General features: G+C 47.1%; 2 protein-coding genes across 4 annotated transcripts in view; one reads left to right on the top strand and one right to left on the bottom strand.

Moving 5' to 3' along the window:
* The window catches only part of smc4 (structural maintenance of chromosomes 4), a 50,086-nt gene extending 39,214 nt beyond the window's left edge, over positions 1-10,872 (top strand). For all 3 annotated transcript variants that reach the window (XM_056283368.1, XM_056283367.1, XM_056283369.1), the window contains 5 exons: positions 5,159-5,332; positions 6,786-6,968; positions 8,136-8,368; positions 8,679-8,862; positions 10,537-10,872. In XM_056283368.1, coding sequence (XP_056139343.1) covers positions 5,159-5,332; positions 6,786-6,968; positions 8,136-8,368; positions 8,679-8,862; positions 10,537-10,701 — 939 coding nt within the window. In that variant the 3' untranslated portion in view covers positions 10,702-10,872. The remainder of the gene's footprint in view (positions 1-5,158; positions 5,333-6,785; positions 6,969-8,135; positions 8,369-8,678; positions 8,863-10,536) is intronic.
* A 504-nt stretch (positions 10,873-11,376) lies between these two features.
* On the bottom strand, positions 11,377-23,767 carry trim59 (tripartite motif containing 59). The gene is made up of 5 exons (XM_056283370.1): positions 23,543-23,767; positions 19,741-20,143; positions 19,135-19,356; positions 18,346-18,555; positions 11,377-14,758 (listed from the first exon to the last, which is right to left on the bottom strand). Exons 2-5 carry the CDS (start codon positions 19,993-19,995, stop codon positions 14,162-14,164), a joined length of 1,284 nt encoding a protein of 427 aa, XP_056139345.1. The 5' UTR covers positions 19,996-20,143; positions 23,543-23,767; the 3' UTR covers positions 11,377-14,161.
* Positions 23,768-27,281: the final 3,514 nt, after the last annotated feature.

Genomic DNA, 27,281 nt, shown 5'->3' with positions numbered 1-27,281 from the left:
CACATTTCCTCACCCCTTCCCCTCACTTCGTCTACCAGTACCTGTGCCCTCATAAACCCTAGTACATACGCTAAATCCCTTATCTTTCTAAACCCTGCTCTCCAAATTGCCCTGTTGTAGATTGTGTTCCCCTCAAATGTGATTTTTGGATTTAAAAACACTGGTTGTTCCCACGCCTGCTTCACATTCTTACATTCATACTGCACATATTTCACAAACTCTCCCCACACTTCCAACACCTCCCTGTAAAACTCAGACACTCCACTCAACATACCTTTCTTCATTTGCATATACACTCCACTCTCCCCACAACCTCCACATTTATAAATTGCCTCCCTTAAAAACACCTTCCGTATATGATCCCTCTTGTTTCTTAAATATCTAACCATTTCACCCTAAAGTGCTTTTTTTTCACCCCTAAATTGATCAATTTCAACCCACCATCTTCATAGTCGTTTTCCATCACCTGCTTTGCTATCCTAACTCCCTTCCCATCCCACAGAAAATCAAGTCACCCTTCTTTCCACCTCCTTCAGCACTCTCTCAGGCACATCCAACACACCAATTGCATACACAATCGTACTCATAACTAATCCATTCACAACCATCACGTTCCCTTTCTGCTTCAACCCTCTTTAAGTTTCCAAAACACCAATGTCTTCCTAATTTTATTCAATATCTCTTCATACTGTACATCTTTGCCTTCCTTATCCTCAATCCCTAAATTCACACCTAACACCCTGAAATAATCCTTCTTCTCTTTTAATCCTATTCCTAAATCTTCTCTACCTGCCCCTATATACACAACTTCTGACTTATCTATAATAACTTTAGCCCCTGATGCCCTACCATACAGCTCTAAACTATCTAATACCTCAACTACACTTTCCTTGTCCCTTACTGTAACTGTCATGTCATCTGCATACTGATAAACTAAACTCACCTGCCCTCCTGGTAGCTCTATACCCTTAATTCTATGATTTCCCTTCAGTAGTGCCGCTATCGGTTCTGCCGACAAGAAGTACAGCAGAGCCAATAGGGGACACCCTTGCCTAACTGACCTCTCTATCTTAAATGTGTCTGTGACTATCCCATTGATTTTAATACAACTAACTGCCCTATCATACATCCTTCTGAGCCATCCTACCAGCCTATGCCCAAAACCAAATTTCTCTAAGACTTTGTATAAATATCCGTGAGCTACCCTATCAAATGCTTTATATAAATCTAAACTAATAACTATGCCTTCTTTGGCTCCCTTCATAAAGTCAGTTGTGTCTCTGATGCTACTTATTGTGTCTGCTATGTCCCTACCTGGTATGCTGTAAGCCTGTGTGCTTCCCACCACTGTTCCTATAACTTCTTTGATTCTGCTGGCTAACACTCTTGCTAATATTTATAATCATTATTTAACATGCTAAGTGGCCTGTAGTTTTCTAATCTATTCCTACTCCCTTTCTTGTAAATGATGCTGACTAACCCTGTTGACAATACTACCTGGCATCTCATTTTCTTCTATCCACCTAAATAATCTACGTAACACTGGCACTAATTCCTCTCTAAACTCTGTAAAATTCACCAATTAAACCATCTATCCCTGGACTCTTGTTTCTACCTAACCCTGCTATGGCTGCCTCTATTTCTCCTGTCCCTATGTCTCCCTCACACATCTCTCTATCATCATCACTTACTCTGGCCTTCACCTTATCTTCCTTTCCTAAATAGATAATCATAACTAAATCCTTATAAAAATCTTCTAGTCTGTCAGCTATCCCTACAAAGTCTGTAATCTCCCTACCATCCCATCCTTCCACCTTTTCTAAATAATTCTTCTTTTGTTTCGTATTTTCTAACCCTAAAAAATACCTTGCGCATTTCTCTCCTTCAACTACATATCTAGCCCTGCTTCTAACTATTGGTCCCATCTCTGTTGGTTCTATCTCCTTCAGTTCATCTTTTATTCTAATATATTACCCTAAATCATAACCTGCCCCCCTATCTGCCCTCTCTGCCTCTCTAGTTCACTCTCCCTTTAACCCCCTCTCTTTTTCTCTCTTTCTTGTTTCTGCCTCTGCTATAATCTATACTCAATATCTTTAACTGTTCTTTCATACTCTCCCGCCACCTTCCAGTGTTCTCCTCATACATACTCTCATTCTTTCTTCTCATTATACACTGTCTCACTATCTTCTTGTATTTCTCATCTTTCAACAATTCACCATTCAGACCCTCCCCCCTTTACACTTTGGCCTAAGCTAAAACCTAACATCAAGTGATCACTACTTATCATGTCTCTGTATTCTATTCCCCCTATCTTATCTACTATGCCCTTCGTGCTCAAAACTAAATCTATCCTACTCTTGTTTTAACACCCCTTTCACCACTTGTCTCCTGGAAAAAGCCCTCCCGTCTGGATTCCTCTCTCTCCACACGTTTATCAGCCCTTTTACGCTCATAATTTCTTTCAACACCTCTCAATGAGTTGCTCTTAAATCTCACACTCGCAGTTGCATCCAGCCTTCCACACCATACATTAAAGTCACCCACTGCCATAGAGTTCTCACCAACCATCCCTCCCAATTCCGCAAAAAAAAAAAACACACACACAATTCATTGTTCGGTGCATACACATTCAACAATTGCATTTTTTTTTTTACCTAAATGTTCAAAAGAAATCCCTATCGCTCTCCCCTCACAATCATCCACACATTTTCAACTACACCTATTTTCACCAATATATTGCAACCCCTCTTGTTCTGACTCCACCATTGTTCACATACATTTCTTATCCATTCTCTCAACCGCTCTCACATATGCCTCATCCCAATGTGTCTCTTGCAAACATAAAATATCAGACTTACATACCATGAAGGTTTGCTGTCTTAATCTTATCTCTTAGCCCATTTGTATTAAAGGAGATGATTTTAACCATCAAGAGTATAATTGGAAAGAGATGTCCCATTTTAACTATCTGAACTATTTTTTCCACTTTCTTTTATTTTCTACCAGATTTCCTCCCTTTGGGGGTTTTCCTATTTGTAGTCAGCTTTTCGAGTTTGTTCTCCTTACTGTCTGTATTGTTCGAAATAACCCACTGCCCCCCTCCCTTCTCTACCCCAGAAGCCTTCCCTTCATTCACTCTCACTGCCACTCGTCTTTCTTCATTCTCTCCTTCCTCGGTTTATTGTCCGTGTTGTTGCTGGTCTCCTCAGTCTCCTTCTTAACTTCCACCTCCATGGGTGCATCCTCCGCTGCCGTCTCGTCTTCCTCTCCTTCTCACTTCACCACCTCCTCCATCTGCTCTCCTTCATCATCTTCTCTTACTACGGTCTCCTTTACTCTCACCTCTTCTCCTCCACTTCCTTCTTCTCTCTGCCACTCTTCCTCTTCTCTCCGCTCGTCACACTCTCTCGCGTAGTGTCCCTCTTGCCGTATTTAAAGCGAGTAAACTCTGGGCACTCCCTAAAAATGTACCCAGGTTTAATGCAGAGTCTGCACACACGTACTTGTCTGTCATGAATGACTAAAATATTCTGCACCTTAGTTTCTCAAATTTTGTGGAGTAGGGGAGTGAACAGACCTGGTCGTTGAAATTTACTTTTACAAATCTCGTTCCGTCAGCTATTTCTGTACCAGACCACATGTGTCGTGTAATTGGTGATAACGCCTTCACTCCCCGTTCTCCCAGCTTTGCCAGTATCTTCCAGTCCTCCAGATAGAAAGGCGGGTTGATGAAGGATGCCACCATGTCATTGCTTGTGATGTCTTTGGCATGAATCATCGCCCCTTTCACTTGCACGCCATCCATCAATTTGGATTTCCCATCCTCGTCCTTCATTGTGACTTCAAAAATCTTTTCTCCTCTTACTCTGCAACCAACTACCTCTCCACACTCTTCACCTCCTTCAATATTTCCATCATGGTAACTTTCCCCTCCCTCCACTCTCACCGTCAACTCTTTGCCATATTTCTCTCCTTTCTCCACATTCTTCTCCACTGTTTTCTGTCATTAGTCGTCTGTTCGCTCGTTTGTTCCGTTTCCTCTCTCATTGTAGTCATTTATTTTATTCCCCTTCATCTCATCACTTTTCACATTTTTATCGTTCTTTCTGTCCTTGTTCTTAATATTCATCATTTGTTCCTTTCCATTGTTCGTGGCCATGATTCCCATCCAAAAAAAACCAAAACACACACATACACAAGAAACGTCTCCCGAACAGCAAGAGTTGTCAGAGGGGGGAGGGTCGACTAAAAGCAAGAAACAAAGAAGAAAAAGACTTCAGGGATTAAAGTTTTCCGTCACCTACAAGAAGAGCTTTGGAAAGACGTCTTCACTGCCGTAGCCAAGTAGAAGCCGTTTCAGTGGACATGGTGCACAATGAAGAGTTAGCTTTTCAGTTGTCTTGTTATCTATCTTATGTCATTTAATTTACTTTTACATTAGATCATATGTTATGAATGTCTTATTTAATTTAAACATGCAGTAATTTATTTTTGGTGTTAGATTATGATTTTGCACCATATACATTTGTAAAAGAACATGTTTTCTAAGCTTGGCGTTCGTTTGACTACCTCTTAAGGTTATGGACCAGCAGCTGTTCTGAGCAAATAAAGTGCCACCCGGTCTCAACCACAATTCAGAACCCCTGTGTCCGGTGCTTTCTTCTCTCCATACAATACCCCACTACACACAAAGTAACAACGCGGAGTCCCAGTGTGTGTAGGGAGGCTCCAGCACCAGTGGGTTACATCTTTGGAAATGGCTGCGATGAGTAGGAGGGCTACCGTGGTGCATACAGAAGCCTAGGGAGCAGGCCTGGGTGGAGCCGCCGCGGGTGCAGATCTTGGTGGTAGTAGCAAATATTCAAACGAGAACTTTAAAGGCCGAAGTGGAGAAAGGTTCCATGTGAACAGCAGTTGAACATGGGTCAGTCGGTCCTAAGAGATGGGCGAACACCATTCGGAAGGGAGGGGCAATGGTCTCTGTCACACACACACACCCCCGGTTGATCGAAAGGGAGTCGGGTTCAGATCCCTCAATCTGGAGTGACAGAGGCCGGAGAGCTAAGACCCCACAGCTAAATGAAAGTCAAGAAAACACTGATTCTTAAAAAGCATTGGGATTTGAGAAATAACACATTGACTTCCTGTCCTTTAGGCAGCACTACCTGAGGTGCAGGAGCAGTACCAAGGCGTAATGAAGGAGATCAAGGCCCTGCAGCAGCAGGAGCATGCCCTCCAGGAGGAATCCCTCAGTGTGCGCCTCAGCATCGAGCAGATAGAGACCACCATCACAGAGAACAACAACAAGATGAAACACTGGAAGAAGGAGGTGGGTGGTGGTGAATATTTTGTGTATGTGTGTGTGTGTTCACTCAAAATGAACAGAGGTCATATTTTCTGGACAATGTTGCGCCTGAGCTGCTCTGCCAAAATAAAAGGGGGGGGTTCTCTGACACGTGTAAGATTATTTTATGTTTTTGTTTTATGTTGTCTTCACTACTATAAAAAGGGTCCATAAAGTTGGTCTCGTCATTTTTTTCTTGTCCAAACTTTTTCCCCCTTCTAATTCAACGTTCGACTCTTATATGACTTATTTCTTTCTTCTTTTTTTTTAAACTTGATTGATGTGATATTAATTACTAAAGGTATACTATGTAAGATATATCATATTCACCCAAATCTAGCCTGTATTTGGCTAAAAGGGTTGTAGTGATATTTTTGTGGCTCTTTTGGTGTTGTGGCCTTCATTTGGTTCCCTGTTTTAAACCCCCCCGAAGTTTGCTTCCATGGAACCCCAACCCGTCTTTTAGAGGCATGATTGAAATTCACCCAGTTGGTCAAAGGAAAAGTGTGAGTTGTCATTAGACTGAAAGAAGAAAAGAAAAAAGTAGAGGGGAGCGTCAGCTTAACCGGCACGAGGGAACACGCTCATAAGCTGTCATGAGGGAGAGTTAACACTGCTGATGCCTACCTTTGTGCTAACTAGCACACCGCTAATTGGCTAGCTGCTTGGCAGCTGTTAAAGTATAGCTCTATGGCAGGTTGGTAAAGATATGAACTATCCCACTGTATTGTCACTCGCTAGCCTAAACTTCCGTTTTAGGTTTAAATGACCCCTGACATAAATAACAGTCTGTTTGCCTTTTCAGTCATTCGTTTCATTCATTAATGTCTTATGCTCCCTCTCTGAGGCGTGTTTGCAGTGCTGTTTGGATAGGGAAGGGGGGAGGTGAATGGAGTGTGGCTCTGTTTTTGTTTTGATTTAGATTCCTTGGTCATTCACAGGTTTCGTTCTTAAGTAGTACACCTTTTTAAGTAAAATATATTTAGGTTGGGGTGGCGCAGTGGTTAGCAAGGTCGCCTCACAGTAAGAAGGTCTGGGGTTTGAGCCCCAGGGTAGTCCAACCTTGGGGGTCATCCCGGGTCGTCCTGTGTGGCGTTTGCATGTTCTCCCCATGTCTGCGTGGGTTTCCTCCGGGGGCTCCGGTTTCCTCCCACAGTCCAAAGACATGTAGGTCAGGTGAATTGGCCGTACTAAATTGTCCCCAAGTATGAATGTGTGTGGGTGTATGTTGGCCCTGTGTGATAGTCTGGCGGCCTGTCCAGGGTGTCTCCCCGCCTGCCACGCAATGACTGCTGGGATAGGCTCCAGTGACCCTGACCGCAGGATAAGCGGTTCAGAAAATGGATGGATATTTAGGTTGGAGGTGCTCGGAAATGAATAACAGCGCGTGAACTAGACTATCTCTGAAGCTGTTAATCTGGCTCACTGGGTTCCACAGGCCTCCAAACTCTCCCTCCACGCCATTGATGAAAAGCCAGTTGAGGAGCTCCCTGTTCTCACACCCGCTGAGCTTGAGGCCATCAAAGATGTCAGCATCATCACCAACAAGATCTCCCTGCTGGAGGCCCAGTGTGCTCAGATGAAGCCTAACTTGGGAGCAATTGCCGAGTACAAGAAAAAGGTACACACAAAAATCTTGGTCAGCTCAACACCTTCCGCTTGGCTTTTCTAAATGGACCCTTTACATCAGAATTTATTTGGCTTGGTGACCCACCAAACTTGCAGATAGGGAAGTGGGCAAGTGAATAATCAAGAGGCTAAGACAGGTGAGCAATGGCAATCGGATGAGTTTTAAGAAAACCTTGGAAAGCCTGTTGTCATCAAGTCAGGTTTATTTGTATAGCCCATTATCACAAATTAAAAATTGGCTCAGTGGGCACCAGCCAATTTTGACATAAATGCAATAATTAATTTAACACTGGTTGAGTTATTGGAAAGGGTATGGATTTTACAGTCTGTTTAGTATAGATTTATTAACCAAAAATAAATAAATCATGTTTTTGTTTTTTCTTCGCCATGAAATGTATTATTGAATTATAAAAAACATCTGTACCACAGCAGAGGATAGATTTGACATTTTCCTTCTGTATACCTGATTGAGCAAACAAGTCCATTTTAATGTGCAACACTGACCAACATTTAGTCAGTGTTCCCTCACTTGGCTTTTGTTGTTCCTGGTCATGTTGGCCCAGATACTTACACCCTCAAAACAAGCTTGTCCAGTCAACCCCGAAACGCCCAGGGTTTGTTATGTTACTCTGCTGCTACACTGCTTGTGAAAATATTCCAAGTTTGTTGCTCATTTGAATTGTTGTTACCTGGTTCATACAGGCTCTTCCCACCCTTTGTCCTGTAATCTGTTGGGCCCATGCTGTGACTCATTGTTTGAATCCCACTTACTGACTGGGTTCTTACACAGGTCTGGACAAGGGATTTGTTCATCACCAGACTATAAAGTCAAAGCAGAACATGTGAAATTCCTGCTTTTTTTCCCACTCCTGAGAAATGGGCATTACAATTTTAGGGTAGTATTAGACCCACTGTCATTTCACATCCTGCAACATTTTCTGTTGTTAGTTAGATCTGGGTTCTTACAAACCCATTCTCTATTGACACATCATACTAAACACTGACTGTAAATCTTCAAGTTAATGCGGGAAAGTAAAAATGGGTAAAAAATTTTGAAATTGAAAATTTCTGTGAACCTGATACAGAACTTTGTGAACAGGTTAACCCAAACTGTTGTGATGTTTTGGCTTAGCATATTGTCTCTCTCCATTCCCGGCAGGAGGAGCTGTACCTGCAGCGCGTGGCCCAGCTGGATGAGATTACCACAGAGAGAGACAACTTCAAACGTGGCTATGAGGACTTGCGCAAGCAACGCCTCAATGAGTTCATGAACGGCTTCAACATCATCACCAGCAAGCTTAAGGAAAACTACCAGATGTTGACACTAGGGGGTGATGCAGAGCTTGAGCTTGTGGATAGTTTGGACCCCTTCTCTGAGGGCATCATGTTTAGGTGAGAGATGGGGTAGAAACCCTGATTAAAATGGTCTCCACAGTAGTAGAGTACTGATAAGTAACTTATTAGTTGCTGTGGTGTCTATCATATGATGTTGAATTTGACCCATTTTCTGCGTACTGCTGTTGTTAAAAGCAGGGTTGTTGTTCTCCAACTATTCTGCATCCTCATCCTAGCCACGAAATGTTGATCTGATACAAAAGGGGACATTATATATCTCGTGTTTCTTTATTATTTTTATTATCTGTGCATCTGGCAAGATTGAATTTCCCTTTGGCAAACATAAAACCGGTCCTGTCCCATCCAGTGTGCGTCCCCCGAAGAAGAGCTGGAAGAAGATCTTTAACTTGTCGGGAGGAGAAAAGACCCTTAGCTCACTGGCCCTGGTGTTTGCTCTGCACCACTTCAAACCCACCCCCCTCTACTTCATGGATGAGATAGATGCTGCTCTGGACTTCAAGAATGTGTCCATTGTGGCCTGTTACATTTATGTGAGTATTTGCATTTTGCTCAAAGGGCTCAGATGCTGTGAGGATGAGTTGAGGGCAATTTTTCCAGCCTTTTGGTAACAATCCTGAGGATCTTTTCTTTTTTGTTCAACTGACACCTGTGTTGATGTGTGGTAATTGCAGCAGCGTTTGAGCAAATCCTTCAAATCAGAGATCAGTTTGAAATGGAATGGGTTGCCACTGTTGTTAGTTACATCACTGCCTTCCCCAACCCAACCCCCCCCCCCCAAAAACCGTTAAACCTGAATTTTAATTAGGATTGCCAAAGCGTTAAGCAAGCAAAAAAGAAATTCCTTACAAGGGTTACTAAATTATCACATTCAGGAATCAGGAACACTTTGTCATTTCACCTCATGTACTTATAAACATGAAGTGAAACAAAATGCCGTTTCCCCCAGCCCACTGCAGTACAACACACAGACAAGAACACACATATTTATTTATATCCAAACCAAAAATTTTTTAAAAATCACTGTCCAACAAACACCAGCAAGGATGGCTGTCGGAACCGCTGGTCTGCGTGGGCTAGCAGTTAGCCTAGCCTGCCCCGATTACGCGTTGTCAGACCGCCCTCCATGTTTCCTCTGCGGGCACAGCTCCAGGCAGGGGCCAAGCTCTCCCAGCCAGACACCTTCGACACACCTCCCCACACTCCACACAATGACATCAAAAACACCACAGTCAACGCCAGGTGAGGCCGCCGCCAGACCACCCTCGGTGTGCCCACAGCGCAGCAGACCAAGCTCTCACAGCCGATCCAGCGCCAGCTGTCCCAGCCAACAAACGAAGACAAAATTTTAGACGCAGACGTGGACAGACAGTGCACCAACAGTACTGGGTGAGGCTGCTGCGAATGTGAATTCGCGCCGCCATCTTCCCACACCAGAAGTGGTTAGCTTTGTTAGCTATTCAAGATCTAAACTCATGTTAGCATACAGTACATATACCTGATCTCTATTAGTGTTAACTGAAAGAAGTTCTTCAGCAGAAAGCAAAGACAGCCATAGCAAACTATGCACCTTTTTTGAACTGGCTTTCACACCTGCATCATTTTGTATGGGCATTCTGAAACTTAAGTTTGGATATTTTTGGCAGGTTGAACATTGGATTTTGGCATGCTCCTAAACTAGTAAAAAATATTGCTAAAGATCAGGGATATTGTTTCACTTCTAGTCAGACTGTGCTTTGACCAATTTCAAGTGTGAAAGAAATGCTAGCAAGATCCAAACCAAATCAAGGGAATGACCTTAGTTTGAGTTAGGCTTCAACCAACAGGTCCGCTTGGTTTTCAGCAATATGATAGAAACTGGACCGATTTAATGTAACAGTGCTGTGGACTATGGTCCAGCTTTATTAGAGCTGTATGAGAAAACACAGGGGCCGACTGGAGAATCCAGTGTTTTCTGTGTTGTGTAATGTTGGATTGATAGAGAAGCTGTTCGAGCCCGATTTTGGTCTCCAGAGGCAAAGAGAAGTAAGCTTTTTACAGCTGGCATTCACACTACCCATTGTTTTTATAGCCTTGTGTATAGAGACTCACTTGATATTTTCCAGGTTAGATTTTGACAGCCCCGTTGGAGCAGTAACACGCTATATAATACTCGCTAGTGAGTACAATATCCTCTGCTAAATCATTTTTACCTTTTCTTTGTGCAGGAACAAACCAAGAACGCTCAGTTTATTATCATCTCCCTGAGGAACAACATGTTTGAGATCGCAGATCGTCTCATTGGCATCTACAAAACCCACAACACCACCAAGAGCGTAGGCATCAACCCAAAGACCATCGTCTTCAAGGAACTTGACGCTGGCACTGCTTAAATCTGTGGAGGACCTGAGCATCTGGTCCAGTCTTTTTTTAACTTTTTAACTTTCACACATGTAAATTAGGACATTTTATGTATATTTTATCTGTTCTTTTCTATTAAGTTGACTGCTATCATGAATGCTGCTATTCTGTTTGTCAAAATGAATAAATGTTTCTAATCTTATGGGAGATTCTTCTTTAAGCCGATGTCTCAAAATTACTTAACACTTGGTTGTGAATAACCATCGCCTGACTTTACATTTGCTATTCAGCTGTTCTGATCATGTGCTGTTCAGGTTCCTACTGTGCAAAAGACTGACTAATATTTATCTGCTGTGGTCTTGAACACTAGTCCTTAGACTGTTTGGTCATCAAATTCCAGAAAAACAACCTGACTCCTCATACCGCTGGGAAATGTCTACATAAAAATGCGACTAGAATCATGCAAAAGGCCTTACAAATGAAGACAATTCAGAAATTACCTTAATATGCTCATAGGCAATGCTTTCAACATTAAAATATTTAATCTCAATTTTGTCAATGGTTGCATTCTCCTTGAGAATGTGCTATTCAGTGAAGTCATCAGGAAGCTTTGACATCATACATTTCACATCTCCGAGACTTGTCGCGAGCACCAGTTAAACCCACTGGCCCAGTGCACCGCTGTGGTGAACATCAGCCCACACTTCGCTGCACCACTGCTTCAGTTCATTAGCACAATACATCTTGCATTCAGTGCAAGACGTACCTGATCTTGCACTGGTATATTGCTCTCACAGGAATTTTATAAACCACCCGGACCAAAAATTACACAAGATCAATTTATTAAAACCAACAATGAATTCAAATAAATGTAGAAAATTCAGGTATAATAAGAGTAAGAACATTTCTTATGAAAGTTTGCAGTATTTAATTGATGCCTTTTAAATCCTACACATCGCAAAACCCATAATTCCTATTTTGCAAATGCCGACTAGAAAAACCGCTGCTGAAGCGAAGCGTTTTGTGACAGACGCAGTATTGGTGCCATGAAGCAGCTAATTCAGCTGAGAGAAATCAAATCACCAAAAGTCACTATAGGGTGTTTTTGTTGAGGCTCGGCCGTATTACTGGTCATCGGTTGTGAAGCTAAAGGCTAGGTAAGGGTGACGGTGAAGGCACAGTAAAAAGGAGAAATTTCAACTGCTGTGTCCCGGTGCAACGTGATCGCTGGTGGACGGGTGCATAGGGTATCTGGTTCCATGCCACCACGGGTCATGTTACATAAGTACACCGCAGCTTCTATATTCCAGTGTCTCGAGGTCATTGTAAACAGATACAAAAGCCCTTGTGTAAGGAAGAGACGTATGTGTTTGTTGTCCAAGGAGTGTGCAAGAACTTTGCTCCCCCACGCTACAAGAGCACGTTTACGCCAGTGCGTCTTTCGGGATTTATCTTTGTTTAAATGTATATTTCAAAAAGGGGGGCAGTAGTTCTTTCTGAGCAAGAATGGTGCACAGGTTGCTGTGCTTTAATTTCCAAATTCTATATTGTTTTGTCCTCAATCTCTAAACTTGAATTTGTGATTATTGGTGTTCATTCAGGCCCTGTGAAGGACTGGCAGCCTGTCCAGGGTGTCTCCCCGCCTGCCGCCCAATGGCTGCTGGGATAGGCTCCGGTATCCCGTGACCCTAAGTAGGATAAGGGGCTTGGATAATGGATGGATGGATGTTCATTCAATTTAATGTTCCGATATAGTAGTTGGGCTGATGATACACCATCAGCCAAAACATTAACACCACCTGAGGCCACCGCCATCAGGGAATACCGTTGCCAAGAACGGGTGTACTAGGACTGCAGCAATATGTGTCAAAGTAACATCCACAGGAATCCCAGGACCCAAGGTTTCCCAGCAGAACATTGCCCAGAGCATCACACTGCCTCCACCGGCTTGCCTTCTCCCCATGCTGCATCCTGGTGCCATCTCTTCCCCAGGTAAATGATGCACACGCACCCAGCCGTCCACATGATGTAACAGAAAACATGACTCATCAGACCTGGACACCTTCTTCTATTGCTCCATGGTCCAGTTCTAATGCTCGCGTGCCCATTGTAGGCACTTTCGGCAGTGGACAGAGGTCATCATGGGAACTCTGACCAGTGTGCGGCTACGCAGCAAGCTGAGATGCACTGTGTGTTCTGACACATGTCCATCATAGCCAGCTTTAACTTTTATAGCAATTTGAGCTACAGTAGCTCTTCTGTGGGATTGGACCAGACGGGCTAGCCTTCTCCCCATGCGCATCAATGAGCCTTGGGCGCCCATGACCCTGTCGTCGGATCACCAGTTGTCCTTCCTTGTACCACTTTGGTAGGTACTGATCACTGCCTACCGCGGACACCCCACCAGTCCTGCCGTTTTAGAAGCTCTGACCCAGTCGTCTAGCCCAGCGTTTCCCAACCCAGTCCTTGAGGAACCCCTATCCTTCAGATTTTCATTGTAACCCTGCATAGGTATCCCTGCTTGTACTTAACCAATCATCTCACAGCACTTAATTATGCAAGGTGTGCAACATCTGACATAATTCATTGCTGATTGGTTGAATAACTACAAACAGGTACCTATTCAGGGTTGCAAAGAAAATCTGCAGGATAGGGGTTCCTTAGGGTCCGCGGTGGTGTAGCGGTCTAAGCATCGGCTTTGTGTCGATGCAGTTGCCCACTGGGGACCGGGGTTCGCGCCCCGGTCTCGTCACATCCGACTATGGCCGGACTCGATGAAGCAGCAATAATTGGCAACGCTGTCTTCAGGAGGAGGGCGGAGTCGGCTTGTGTTCGTCACATGAATGCGTCTCTGTGTGTCAGAAAAAGCAGTGGTTCGGCCTGGAGTTGCCTTGTCACGAAAGTGGGGAGGTGTCTCCTTTGAGACTGCCGGCCGGAGAGATGCGGTTGGCGAACGCATGCAGTACGAGGGTGGGTGTTTGCACTAGAATAGGGATCGATTGGCCACTAAATTGGAAGAAATTAGAAAAAAAAAAAAAAGGACGGGGGGTTCCTTGAAGACTGGGTTGGGAAACAACTGGTCTAGCCATCATGATTTGGCCCTTGTCAAAGTCACTCAGATCCTTATGCTTGCCCATTTTTCCCGCTTCCGACACATCAACTTCAGCTGAGTGTTAATTTTCTGCCTCACATGTTCCACCACTTGACAGGTGCCACTGTAACGAGATAATCCATGTTATTCACTTCCCCGTCAGTGGTTTTAATGTTTTGGCTGATGGGCGTGTTTTCCAGTGTGTATCAGGATGACAGTTGATCGATTTGTTTCATATTTTTTTTGTTTTGATTTCTAAAGGACCGAGTAATGTTCTGTACTTTATGGACTTATGCAGGAACACCGGTGCTACATAAAATGAGGTTTATTGGACACTAACAAGGTTTGGAAACGTCACAATCTGTCAACACGGAACGGTGTCTGAAATGGAAAGTTTGCTCTCAAAAGGAGCTGAAGGTCTTGAAAAAAGCGCCAAGCTGTTGAAAGGCATTTTCCCTCAGGATGGAGAGGAAGGCGCTCCATCTCTCCATTGCCTCTCCCATCTCCACATACAACCACTCGGCCATCTCCCAAACGGAGCTTGCCAGTTCACTGCTCAGGCCGTGAACCATTTGGCTGAACTGTGAGAGGAGGGAGAAACCCAGGGATGCTCCCCCTACGGGGTTGACCCACAGGGCCACCGCCAGCAACAGCAGCCCGAGGAACACCATTGCAGGGGTGGGCTGGAGCTCACTCCACATGTCCTGGGCCCGGCTCTCACACTGACCCCTTCCGACCTCCTGATCTCCCAGCTTGGCACAGCAACTCACCCTGGGTACCGGGGCCTCCTCCAGCTTTCCAATTGTCACTGCAGGCCAGTGCTCCTGAAGGTACTCTGTAGCCCGGGGTGTGATGGTAAGGGCTATGGTAGAGGGCAAAGGGGCTTTGAGCAACACCTCCAACCTCTCTCGGAAAAGATGGACTTTCTCCAGGAACACCAGTGGAGAGTCCTCCTCCTCCACCGACGAGCACACAGACACCAGGTCCAACTGCTCCTCCTGGGAGCAAACAGTCATCGGTGTTACAGTAATTCCAACCCAACATCCCTGCTCAAATCAACTTCAACCACAGTGGAAACTAATAACTCAATTTCTCTACAAATCCAAGATGGTTGCTACCTTTCCATCAAGCTTTTTTTCTGCAAATGTTTAAGTTGCAAATGACAAGTGAATGTAAAATATCAGAAAGAATCTAAACATAACGTTTATTTATACTTGCCCTTGAGGCGTAAAAGCTGACATATTGATTTACTTCATGTGACGGCAGTGATGGAAATGAGTTTTTGAATTTCTCTAATAGAAAGTATTTTATAATCCCTCTTCACTTTCTTTTAATCTTTTTTTAATACACTTATTTTCAAGTACAGAATGTAGACCACACATCAGATATTCAGTATACATAAATCTTTTTTGAATGTTTTGATGATGTAGTCCTCGTCACAAAATTTGTTTAACCGCTTGTATCAGCTGATGGAAACTCAAGTGGGTGGATTTGAAGGTTGTCAACTTGTCCTTCGCTCATCATTTCAATGGAAAAATGGAAGGTCAGCAGACCCGTACCAACACACCTGTAGCTCTTTCACCCTGTCAACTGACCCACACCTACACACCTGTAGCTCTTTCACCCTGTCAACTGACCCATACCAACACACCTGTAGCTCTTTCACCCTGTCAACTGACCCACACCAACACACCTGTAGCTCTTTCACCCTGTCAACTGACCCATACCAACACACCTCTAGCTCTTTCACCCTGTCAACTGACCCACACCTACACACCTGTAGCTCTTTCACCCTGTCAACTGACCCACACCTACACACCTTTAGCTCTTTCACCCTGTCAACTGACCCACACCAACACACCTCTAGCTCTTTCACCCTGTCAACTGACCCACACCAACACACCTGTAGCTCTTTCACCCTGTCAACTGACCCACACCAACACACCTGTAGCTCTTTCACCCTGTCAACTGACCCACACCAACACACCTGTAGCTCTTTCACCCTGTCAACTGACCCACACCTACACACCTGTAGCTCTTTCACCCTGTCAACTGACCCACACCTACACACCTTTAGCTCTTTCACCCTGTCAACTGACCCATACCAACACACCTGTAGCTCTTTCACCCTGTCAACTGACCCACACCTACACACCTGTAGCTCTTTCACCCTGTCAAATGACCCACACCTACACACCTGTAGCTCTTTCACCCTGTCAACTGACCCACACCTACACACCTGTAGCTCTTTCACCCTGTCAACTGACCCACACCTACACACCTGTAGCTCTTTCACCCTGTCAAATGACCCACACCTACACACCTGTAGCTCTTTCACCCTGTCAACTGACCCATACCAACACACCTGTAGCTCTTTCACCCTGTCAACTGACCCACACCTACACACCTGTAGCTCTTTCACCCTGTCAACTGACCCACAGCTACACACCTGTAGCTCTTTCACCCTGTCAACTGACCCACACCTACACACCTGTAGCTCTTTCACCCTGTCAACTGACCCACACCTACACACCTGTAGCTCTTTCACCCTGTCAAATGACCCACACCTACACACCTGTAGCTCTTTCACCCTGTCAAATGACCCACAGCTACACACCTGTAGCTCTTTCACCCTGTCAACTGACCCACACCAACACACCTGTAGCTCTTTCACCCTGTCAACTGACCCATACCAACACACCTGTAGCTCTTTCACCCTGTCAACTGACCCACACCTACACACCTGTAGCTCTGACCCACACCTACACACCTGTAGCTCTTTCACCCTGTCAACTGACCCACACCAACACACCTGTAGCTCTTTCACCCTGTCAACTGACCCACACCTACACACCTGTAGCTCTTTCACCCTGTCAACTGACCCACACCAACACACCTGTAGCTCTTTCACCCTGTCAACTGACCCACACCTACACACCTGTAGCTCTTTCACCCTGTCAACTGACCCACACCTACACACCTTTAGCTCTTTCACCCTGTCAACTGACCCATACCAACACACCTGTAGCTCTTTCACCCTGTCAACTGACCCACACCTACACACCTGTAGCTCTTTCACCCTGTCAAATGACCCACACCTACACACCTGTAGCTCTTTCACCCTGTCAACTGACCCACACCTACACACCTGTAGCTCTTTCACCCTGTCAACTGACCCACACCTACACACCTGTAGCTCTTTCACCCTGTCAAATGACCCACACCTACACACCTGTAGCTCTTTCACCCTGTCAAATGACCCACAGCTACACACCTGTAGCTCTTTCACCCTGTCAACTGACCCACACCAACACACCTGTAGCTCTTTCACCCTGTCAACTGACCCATACAACACACCTGTAGCTCTTTCACCCTGTCAACTGACCCACACCTACACACCTGTAGCTCTGACCCACACCTACACACCTGTAGCTCTTTCACCCTGTCAACTGACCCACACCAACACACCTGTAGCTCTTTCACCCTGTCAACTGACCCACACCTACACACCTGTAGCTCTTTCACCCTGTCAACTGACCCACACCAACACACCTGTAGCTCTTTCACCCTGTCAACTGACCCACACCTACACACCTGTAGCTCTTTCACCCTGTCAACTGACCCACACCAACACACCTGTAGTTCTTTCACCCTGTCAACTGACCTACACCTACACACCTGTAGCTCTTTCACCCTGTCAACTGACCCACACCAACACACCTGTAGCTCTTTCACCCTGTCAACTGACCCACACCTACACACCTGTAGCTCTTTCACCCTGTCAACTGACCCACACCTACACACCTGTAGCTCTTTCACCCTGTCAACTGACCCACACCTACACACCTGTAGCTCTTTCACCCTGTCAACTGACCCACACCAACACACCTGTAGCTCTTTCACCCTGTCAACTGACCCGTACCAACACACCTGTAGCTCTTTCACCCTGTCAACTGACCCATACAAACACACCTGTAGCTCTTTCACCCTGTCAACTGACCCACACCTACACACCTGTAGCTCTTTCACCCTGTCAACTGACCCACACCAACACACCTGTAGCTCTTTCACCCTGTCAACTGACCCACACCTACACACCTGTAGCTCTGACCCACACCTACACACCTGTAGCTCTTTCACCCTGTCAACTGACCCACACCAACACACCTGTAGCTCTTTCACCCTGTCAACTGACCCATACCAACACACCTGTAGCTCTTTCACCGTCAACTGACCCACACCAACACACCTGTAGCTCTTTCACCCTGTCAACTGACCCACACCTACACACCTGTAGCTCTTTCACCCTGTCAACTGACCCGTACCAACACACCTGTAGCTCTTTCACCCTGTCAACTGACCCACACCTACACACCTGTAGCTCTTTCACCCTGTCAACTGACCCCCACCAACACACCTGTAGCTCTTTCACCCTGTCAACTGACCCACACCAACACACCTGTAGCTCTTTCACCCTGTCAACTGACCCGTACCAACACACCTGTAGCTCTTCCACCCTGTCAACTGAACCGTACCAACATACCTGTAGCTCTTCCACCCTGTCAACTGACCCGTACCAACACACCTGTAGCTCTTTCACCCTGTCAATTAACGGGTTGTAGGCCTGGCAGACCTCTGCGCTGGCGTTGTCCAAAGCTGCAAGGAAGGCCTGTCTCTTCCTGGAGAGCACGAGCTCCAGTGTCTGGAAGAACTGATCAACAGCCAGTCGGTCCTTCTTCACCAGGCCCTCGCAATGCGCCTTCTCCTGTTCCAACAACTCCCCCAACTCACAAACCTGCCACAGCAAAGCAGAACAGCAAGATCAGGCCAAACACAAACGATCAGGCTGGCGTTGTCTGAGCTACGGCAAGGACAAGAAAAAAGAAAGAAAGAAAAAGACTTGAGTAATCTATATCCTGTTGTTCAGTCTCTTGCTGTACCCTGTCATACAAGTCAAGGAAAACACTCACCTTCTGAAGTCAAACAAATATTGTGAGATGACTGTCAATATTTTGTGGGCTTTGGTTTGGTCGCTCCCTCTAACTGAGCAATTTCAAAAAATGGTGGGCTTGTCCAAGAAGCGGACAGTTCAGTCGCAGCCTTGCACACTGATCCAAGATGGGGGCAAAGTGACGCAGCAGAACAGATGATGTGATGCAGAGTGATTTTCATGACAACAGCTGACACAGGACTACACATGGAGCTGTGACACGTCACTCATTACACGACGATTCCCTCGACACATCTAACTCCAAAATTCACCGCGACCAAATGTTAATATGATCCAACCACCAGGCTGGGGAAAACAGGAAATAAAAACAAAAAACAATTGCCCCCTTTAAAATTACATTTCCACAGTGAGATGGCTACCCACCTGTGCCCACCTCTGATCAGAGAGTCTGGCCATTAGATTTCCAGGAGTCTGTTTTTCTCTGATGAAGGCAGCCTGCAAGTCGTCTATAGGGTGGCCCTGGTGCTGCCCTACCGTCAGACACATCCCGCAGATCAGCTGGCGGTCCTGGACACAGTACACGTTCAGCGGCTGCCTGGGATGGTCCGGGCAGGAGGGTGGCCTTGGCTGACTGTCTTTTTGGTACTGAGGGAGCAGATGGAGAGAAAAACGTGACATTTTAAAGATTGATTAAGTTAAGGATCTTAAACCTTGTTTGGAAACTGTTTTATGCGGAGTTAAGCATATTTAAAAAACAGCACAACACAAAAAACCTAACAGCACAACCGTTGTATAGGCTAAACATCATACGGTATGGGCAACAATATCCTCCATATATAATGACCTCCAAGTAATAGACAGGCAATAGCATACAGCCCTGTCAACTGCAATAACCTGACTCCTTATGGACGGATTATTTTACTTGGCAGTGTTGGATATCATCGCCTGTTTGTAAAAAAACTGAGGGAACCACAAGAAATACATTTCAATTTTAGCAGAACAGAAATCGGAAGCAGTCCGCTCTCCTACCTTCTCAATGATGGCCCGCAGTGACACGTTGATGGGCAGAGCATCTACACCGGACGGAGGCAGCTCCACCACACTGCGACAGTTGGGGCACTTCAGAGGGAGGCGAAGCGGGCGCCAGATAGAATAGTTGGCTGAGACTTGGAGAACGTTATCCAGGCAGGTCTTGCAGAACGTGTGCGAGCACGGCAGAACCCGCGGGTCGGAAAACAGAGCGTAGCACACGGAGCACGTCAGGTCCTCCTCTAGGTTATCCATGGTGGAGATGCAAAGACCAACTGACCAGGGGACCAGGACTGATGCCTTACCGGTTGCCAAAATGGGGCGGGAAGCAGGATTGACCAGTCGTTGCCCCGACCGATTGTGGTCAGGCCAGGTCACAGCTCAGTACACCGCCTTCCACCCACTGCAAGGGAATTTTAATGACAGGGGGGAAAATGAGCAACTCTGGCATACCAGTGAATAATGGTAATGCAAGTATACAACAATAATAACAACAACAACAATGCAGTGTTACGTGTTGGGCTGAACAATATATTGTTTCAGAATCAACACTGCGATTGCATGGTCACACCGCAAAGGATGCACTCTAAGGCAAATTGGGCCAATTAGTCATATTAGGCTAAAACTCTTCTTTCTTCATAGAAAAGGAGATCTAGCCAAATTGCTTTTTTATGACTATTCGAAGAAAAATATCTTAGCACGTCTAGCAAATAATTTAGTTTGATTTAATGACTTCTCGGACAACTGCTTTAATTCCCCCTGTAAAATCGCCCCGATTGTTGCTACCGTGATAAATTCTTTGCAAATAAATCTTTGAAAGTCACACTGGATGGACAGCAATGATGTAATTGTTGAACTTTCTCCTCTTTAAAATTGCAGTTAGTCAGTTCCTGTTTCTGTGTTATTCAGCTTTATATGTTCTGGGGCACATCTGGGACCTCACAAAGTGGATGTCAGGGTTGCTATGCAAAGCTGCAGCATCTGGAGATGCACAGAAAAAGAATTGGGGAAACCGAATCCTAAAGCTTAGAAATTGCAGAAAGTTTGGGAAAATGATGGAAATATATTGTTGGGCGGTATCAACACACGTTCACATCACATTTTTGCATGGTTTCGGGCCTGAAGTCATTCAACTATTGCAAAGTTTCTTATCATGAAGAATAACTATCTCTAGAGTAACACAACATATTTACTGTGGGCTGACTAGCAACACATTTGACTGTCAACATAAATAATACTGAACACAAACTAACACCCTCAAATCTAGTGAGGAGACTTAAGATCTGGGAGAGGTGTTGAATTTTGAAATACAGAATATATCTGAGCTGCTGAAATAGGGCCCTGTGATGGCCTGGCGGTCCGTCCAGGGCGTCTCCCCGCCTGCTGCCCGGTGACTGCTGGGATAGGCTCCAGCATCCCCCGCGACCTCGACTGGGATAAGCGGCTCGGATAATGGATGGATGGCAGATTACAATTAATAATGCAAAAGACAAAACTATTGCAACTATTGCAATGTGGATTTTTCTTCAACATCTTTCAGCCCGGGTGACTTTCATTAAAAAGAACAGACTCGTATGAACTCAACTTCACATCCCTCTGCAAGGTCCATTCGTCATCACACTGGTGGTGTGCAAGTGCAGCAGCGGCGGGGCCCTCAGCTTTTCACTTGAGTGCAACAAGTTATTTCCGCCAGTTCACGATGACAGGCGGCGATCAGCGTTTTCCAAGTCTCTGTGCCGCTGCCCTGTGCTTACTGACAGACTTTGAAGCGAACCCGTTTCTCATCCTGGAATGATGCAAATCCAAAGCTCCGGGTTATGAGACGAGCCACTTTTACTGCACCGTAACTCAGTCACCGCTGCTGCCTGCTGAGTTACATAAAAGAATGGTTCTTTCTTCTTTTGTTAGGAGGATTAGCTGGTAGAGGTCGCCTAATGGCTAAACGGCTGAATAAAATGGACTTTGACTGAACTGTACTGAAGAAAAAAACAGCGAAAAAACAAAACAAAACAGGCAAGCTCCTGTTACAGGAGCTGGGCTATATTACTGTCGGGACAGCGCGGGTCCCTCCTCCGGTTACGGGTAGGGAGGGCCACGGCAGGGGCGGATCTAGAGATTTTTTCCTGGGGTGGCAAGACTGTGTCCCAGAGGGGGCAGCTGCCACCCCTTGCCACCCTGTAGATCCGCCCCTGTGAGGGGGAGGGGGGATTCTAAATCGGCGACTTCTGTTTGAGATGAGTTTGGTGCGGGTCTCATTGACCTTCACCATGCATGTACATAAAATATACTTTAAAAACATATTATCTGATTTATAAATGGGGTGGCAAGACTGTGTCCCAGAGGTGGCAGCTGCTCCCCCTTGCCACCCTGTAGATCCACCCCTGGGCCACGGTAACAACGGACACGCACTCTTTGACCCCGTTTACACTTGGTTTTGAAATGCTTCTTTTTTCTTTTTTTGCGATCGGGTCTCAAGTGGGCAGCTAAATACACGTGTGAACGACCACCAAAACGTTTTGTGAACCGGTTGCTCAGACCACTTGCCGAGGTGGTCTGGGACGCATTTCACCACGTGTCTTTTGTAGCGTAAACGCTAATGCGTCCTGATGCGTCCCCGACAACGAAGTGACAGGAAACGCGTCATCAATACAGGATATGGTGGTTGCTTTGGTAACAGCGCGCCAACTTTCGGGAAAATGGGGAGAGGAGAGGGTAGGTGGTTGGAGGACAAGTGAAACGAGACGCCTGTAATATTTGATTTGCTAATGTCCCTTACGGCTTCCCGTAGCGCCACAACAAAGTCACGTGATGTACGTAACAACGTCAGTCGGTATCCGGTCGGTGAATAAACACCCGGTACGAGAGAAGTCGTCCTTATTTTATTAGTGTTATAAGTTAACATAGCCAGAGGGCACAGATCATTACAACGCCTGGTCTCCATGTGGGCAGAAGACTCGGTCCTGTCAGTCTCAGCAGCTGGAATGGTCCGGACATGTATATTAGTGCTTCAAACGTTATTTTCACAGCTAGTCGGCAAATCCGGCGCTTGACTGAGGCCCTATGATCTTGTAGCGGAAGTGACGTAACAGTAACGAACTCTTCGGGGCAAGACATCCGGTCAGCGGGGCGCATTTGGAGACGTGCGGTAGGCTCGGATGTGGACGGCGGTGCGTCTCGCTGTGCCCAAAACGCATTTTAAGACCACGTGTACACGGGGTCTTTGCTGATCCTGATCTGTCTCTGGTCCCCATGTCACCACTTTGGCGCCCAGATTTGAACAGACGTCAAACAGGTAACGTCCCCTGTAGGACGCCAGTTGGAACAACAACAATAAAAGTGGGGGAACCGGCGCTTTCAGGGCGTGCGCGTCGTCCGGCCTCCTCCCACCGGGGCCACGGCAGCAGCTCAGCCCCCCCCCACCACACCCACCCCCATCCGGGCTGTGTCGGGCGTTCAGTGTGATGGGCGGTCTGTGCGACGAACAAAGGACGCCGTGTCGCGGACGGCGAACTACGTTCAAGCTTGTGGACTCGGGCGACGCTTCAGATGTCGGAAGCCACGATCCGGACCGGACCGAACCCTTCGCGTGGCAACACGACTCACTGTCAACTTGACAACCCGAACTAATAACGCTGCGGAAGCGTGCAACCCGAGCTGAACACAGGCAGGCTGGCGAGGAGATCAAGTCCACTGCCTCGGTCCCCGCGTCCAGCAGCGGGACGCAAAGGGCGGACAAATGTTTCGCAAAAGCGCGAAAGCAGAAGAGGTTTTTGAACAAATAACGTGCAAATTCAACACTCACCGCGTTCCGCCTCCCAGCCTGCGACATCTGTCCAGACGCGTTTTCCTAGGACGGCGAAGGCGCGACCCGCCCTACTCTGCCCCTGATTGGCTTACCCTGGTATTCTTAGACTAACCGATGTCGCTCCCAGGGCGGCTATGACTTCGCCATCCTAGGGGGAAAACTGCGTGCCCGAAGGGATCCTTACGTTTCCTGCCGCCCCAAACCCCCCTTGTTGCTAACGCGCATGCGCACAAGACGAGGCATTCGGAGTTTGGCGCTCAATAGAGGAAATAAAAAGTGAAATACAATTTAATGTTTTTATTAATGTGTCTGTGGATTTATCTTTAGTTATTCATTTCTACGTTTACTCATGTCCGCATTGACTTCAAGACCAGTATGCGTGGGATAACGACGCCGGCGACGAGAACTCTCAACTCGGCCAAAAGGCCAGCGGGAACCGGCCGACTGCCGGAGTCTACAGCTACCCAGTTACCAATTTGTAAGAAATGTGACATAATTACTAATTAGCTAACCGGCGATTGAACAGCTTGTGTAGACTGTGGCCCTTTCGTCGCCTACTTGGCCGACAAAAAACAACAACATATAAGCAGCCTCGAACACACCGCGTTATAGTTGTAAGCCGACTGTGTTGCGCATGCGCGGCGCTACAAGCTGCGGCTTCGCGAGTTTAACTACGTTCCTCAGCAGCGTCGCTGCTTTCTGAATCAAATGGCTTTCTTCTTCGTGGCGTTTATTGGCGGTTGGCAAACAACGAATTGGTGCATTACCGCCACCAGCTGGTATGGATCGTGGATCAGAACGTCTTATTATTTACGCTACCCCCCTCCCCCAAACAAAACAAAAAAACCAACCCCCATCCCAACCCCATCAAATCGCTTTTCGGTAGCGAAGGTCTTTTAGTGAGCGAGTAGTGCGGTAGCGTCCACACAAGCTACATTTTCCGAAGCACTTCTGAATCTTCTTCTTCGTCCTCTTGGTGTTTGTTGGCGGTTGGCAAACAACGAATTGGTGCATTACCGCCACCAGCTGGTATGGAGTGTGTATCAGAACGTCTATTATTATTTACGCTACCCTCCCCCAAACAAAACAAAAACAAAAAAAAACAACCTCATCAAATCGCTTTTCGGTAGCGAAGGTCTTTTAGTGAGCAAGTAGTGCGGTAGCGTCCACACAAGCTACATTTTCCGAAGCACTTCTGAAGCTCAAGCGCAGCGGAGCTTCTTCTTCGTCCTCTTGGTGTTTATTGGCGGTTGGCAAACAACGAATTGGTGCATTACCGCCACCAGCTAAAGTGTGGAGTGTGGATCAGAACTTCGTATTATTTATACTACTCCCCCCCAAAAAAAACAACTCTCAAATCTTCTTAATTAAATTAGATACTCGAAGACAATGAAACAAGCTTTTATAACGCTCAGTTGAATTCTTCAGTAGGATATCCCCCAGCTATGGGTTAAATAGTGCCACAGCCTAGTGGATACCCCGGGAGAGGGATAGGCTACGGGAGGAAACCCCTGCAGAGAACCAACGTCCAGAGTGCTGCCGTTGTGTTTTTCTTGCCCTTTTGCGCGTGTTTAAGTGGGCGAGTACTGGGGGCGCCGTGTGTGGCTGCCCCTTCTCCCTCTCGTACCTCCCCCTTCCCATCCACCCCTGTATGTCTGTGTTGTGTTTATCTGTCGTCTTGTTTCTCCCCGTTTATTGTAAAGCGACTTTGAGTGTTAGAGAAGCACTATATAAGGTTAATTTATAACTATTATTATTATCTACTAAATCAAATTGTACTTTTATTTCCCAGAGATTTTGAGTCGGACGCCTTCTTTCTGCCTCATATTTCAGACAATATATCATAACATGCTCTGGTGGAGGATGAAAGAAAGGAGACGAGGCCACTTCTCCTTTTGCCCACACAGCCGTGGGTGGGGTCGCTTATTTCCTCCATCAAACTCTAAAGTCAGCAGTTCATTCTGCCAAAAACCTCAGCCTCGTGTCTACCCACAATGCCCCTCGCTAACCTCGCCCCCTGTGTTAAAGGGACCGTCTGTGGCCCCGCATGGTGACTATCTAACCTGCAGGTAGGTCACTACACACGGTGTCCCGGCCGGCGACGCACCGGAGCTGGCACTGCCGGTGCCCAGACCACGGCTCGGTGGCTTCGGCCATGGCGAACGTCAGCGGCTTGTGGTCCACAAACACAGAGAACCGGCGGCCTTCCAGCAGGAACCGGAAGCGGCGGATGGCGGAAACAGGCCACGAAGCTCCCGGTTGAAGGCGCTGCGCAGCCGGCGGCTGAAAACGGCAAGGGGCCGCCAGGCTCCGCCCACCCACTGCTCAAAAACGCCCCCACGGCGTAATCTGACGCATGCGCGGTGAGCCTACCGGGGCGCCACCAAGGCGGCGCAGCCTTAGCGTCCTCAAACGGCCGGTTCCTCTCTTCCGACCAGTCCACTGGGCCCTTGGGGTCCTTACTATCATGTCTTTTTATGGTGTCTTGTTTATTTATATTTCTATATTCATATGTGTCACTTATTTCATATTGTATTTTAAGCTTGTGCAGCACTTTGGTTCAACTGTGGTTGTTTTAAATGTGCTATATAAATAAACTTGACTTGACATGACTTGACATGACATGACTTGACTTACCCTTCAGAGCCTCATACAGGGGGCGCAAGAGATGAGCCGCCCGGGCAATGAACCGGTTGTAAATGTTCACCATGCCCAGGACCTCCTGCAGGGACTGCACCGTGTTCGGGCGTGGGAACCTGGCGACGGCGTCCACCTCGTCGGGGAGGGGGGCTGCTCCGTCCCTTGTAACCCGGTGCCCGAGGAAATCAATGGCCGGCAGGTCCAACTGGCGCTTTGCCGGGCTGACGATGAGCCCATATGCCGGCTGAGCCGCTCGAACCGCTGCCGGAGGTGGACCAGGTGCTCCGCTGCGGACGTACTGGCCACGAGAATGTCGTCCAGGTAAACACACAGGGACGGCAGATCCCGCAGCACCGAGTCCATGAGCCGCTGAAAGGCCTGTGCAGAGTCCTTGAGCCCAAACGGCATCCTCGGGAACTCGAACAGGCCGAACGGCGTGATTACTGCCGTCTCCGGCACATCCTGCGGGCGGACCGGCACCTGGTGGTATCCGCACACGAGGTCCACCTTGGAGGAGATGACCGCCCCCGCCAAGTGCACGGAGAAGTCCTGGATGTGCGGGACGGGGTAGCGGTGGGACGGGACGGGACGGGGTAGCGGTCTGGCGTCATGGCGGCGGTCATCACCACATGGGCGCCAGCCGCCGTTAGCCTTCGTGACCATGTGCAGGGGGGGAGGCCCACGGGCCGCCGGAGCGGCGCACGATGCCGAGGTGCTCCATGTAGGCAAACTCCTCCTTGGCGGTGGCGAGCTTGGCTGGGTGGAGGCGCCGTGCACGGGCGTAGACTGGGGGGCCCGTGGTGGTGACGTAATGCTTCACTCCGTGCTTGGCGACTGCTGATGAGAAGATGGGCGGTGTCAGGTCCGGAAACTCAGCCAGCAGACGCTGAAATTCATCCCCGGTGGCCATCATGTTGGACAGGCCGATGGGACCCGCCTCCCCCCGCCTCCATGGGGTAGGAGCAGAAGGAGACGGCGTCAATCAAGCGGCGGTTTTTAACGTCTACCAACAGTCCATAAGCGCGCAGGAAATCCGCACCCAGGAGGGTAATGGACACCTTCACCATTACAAAGTCCCAGCCGAACCGCCGACCTC

This window comes from Lampris incognitus, chromosome 7, assembly GCF_029633865.1.
Source record: "Lampris incognitus isolate fLamInc1 chromosome 7, fLamInc1.hap2, whole genome shotgun sequence".
In the NCBI taxonomy this organism is placed as follows: domain Eukaryota; kingdom Metazoa; phylum Chordata; class Actinopteri; order Lampriformes; family Lampridae; genus Lampris; species Lampris incognitus.
The sequence above is the reverse complement of the archived record's forward strand: the minus strand, read 5'-3'. Positions and strand labels throughout refer to the sequence as shown.

Coding starts and splice junctions, on each gene's coding strand:
- trim59 (XM_056283370.1), bottom strand. CDS start 19,995: ATGGATAACCTAGAGGAGGACCTGACGTGCTCCGTGTGCTACGCTCTG. Junction 18,556..19,134: donor CTGATCAGAGGTGGGCACAG/GTGGGTAGCCAT, acceptor TTGCTGTGGCAG/GTTTGTGAGTTGGGGGAGTT. Junction 14,759..18,345: donor ACAGGGTGAAAGAGCTACAG/GTGTGTTGGTAC, acceptor GTTTGCTCCCAG/GAGGAGCAGTTGGACCTGGT.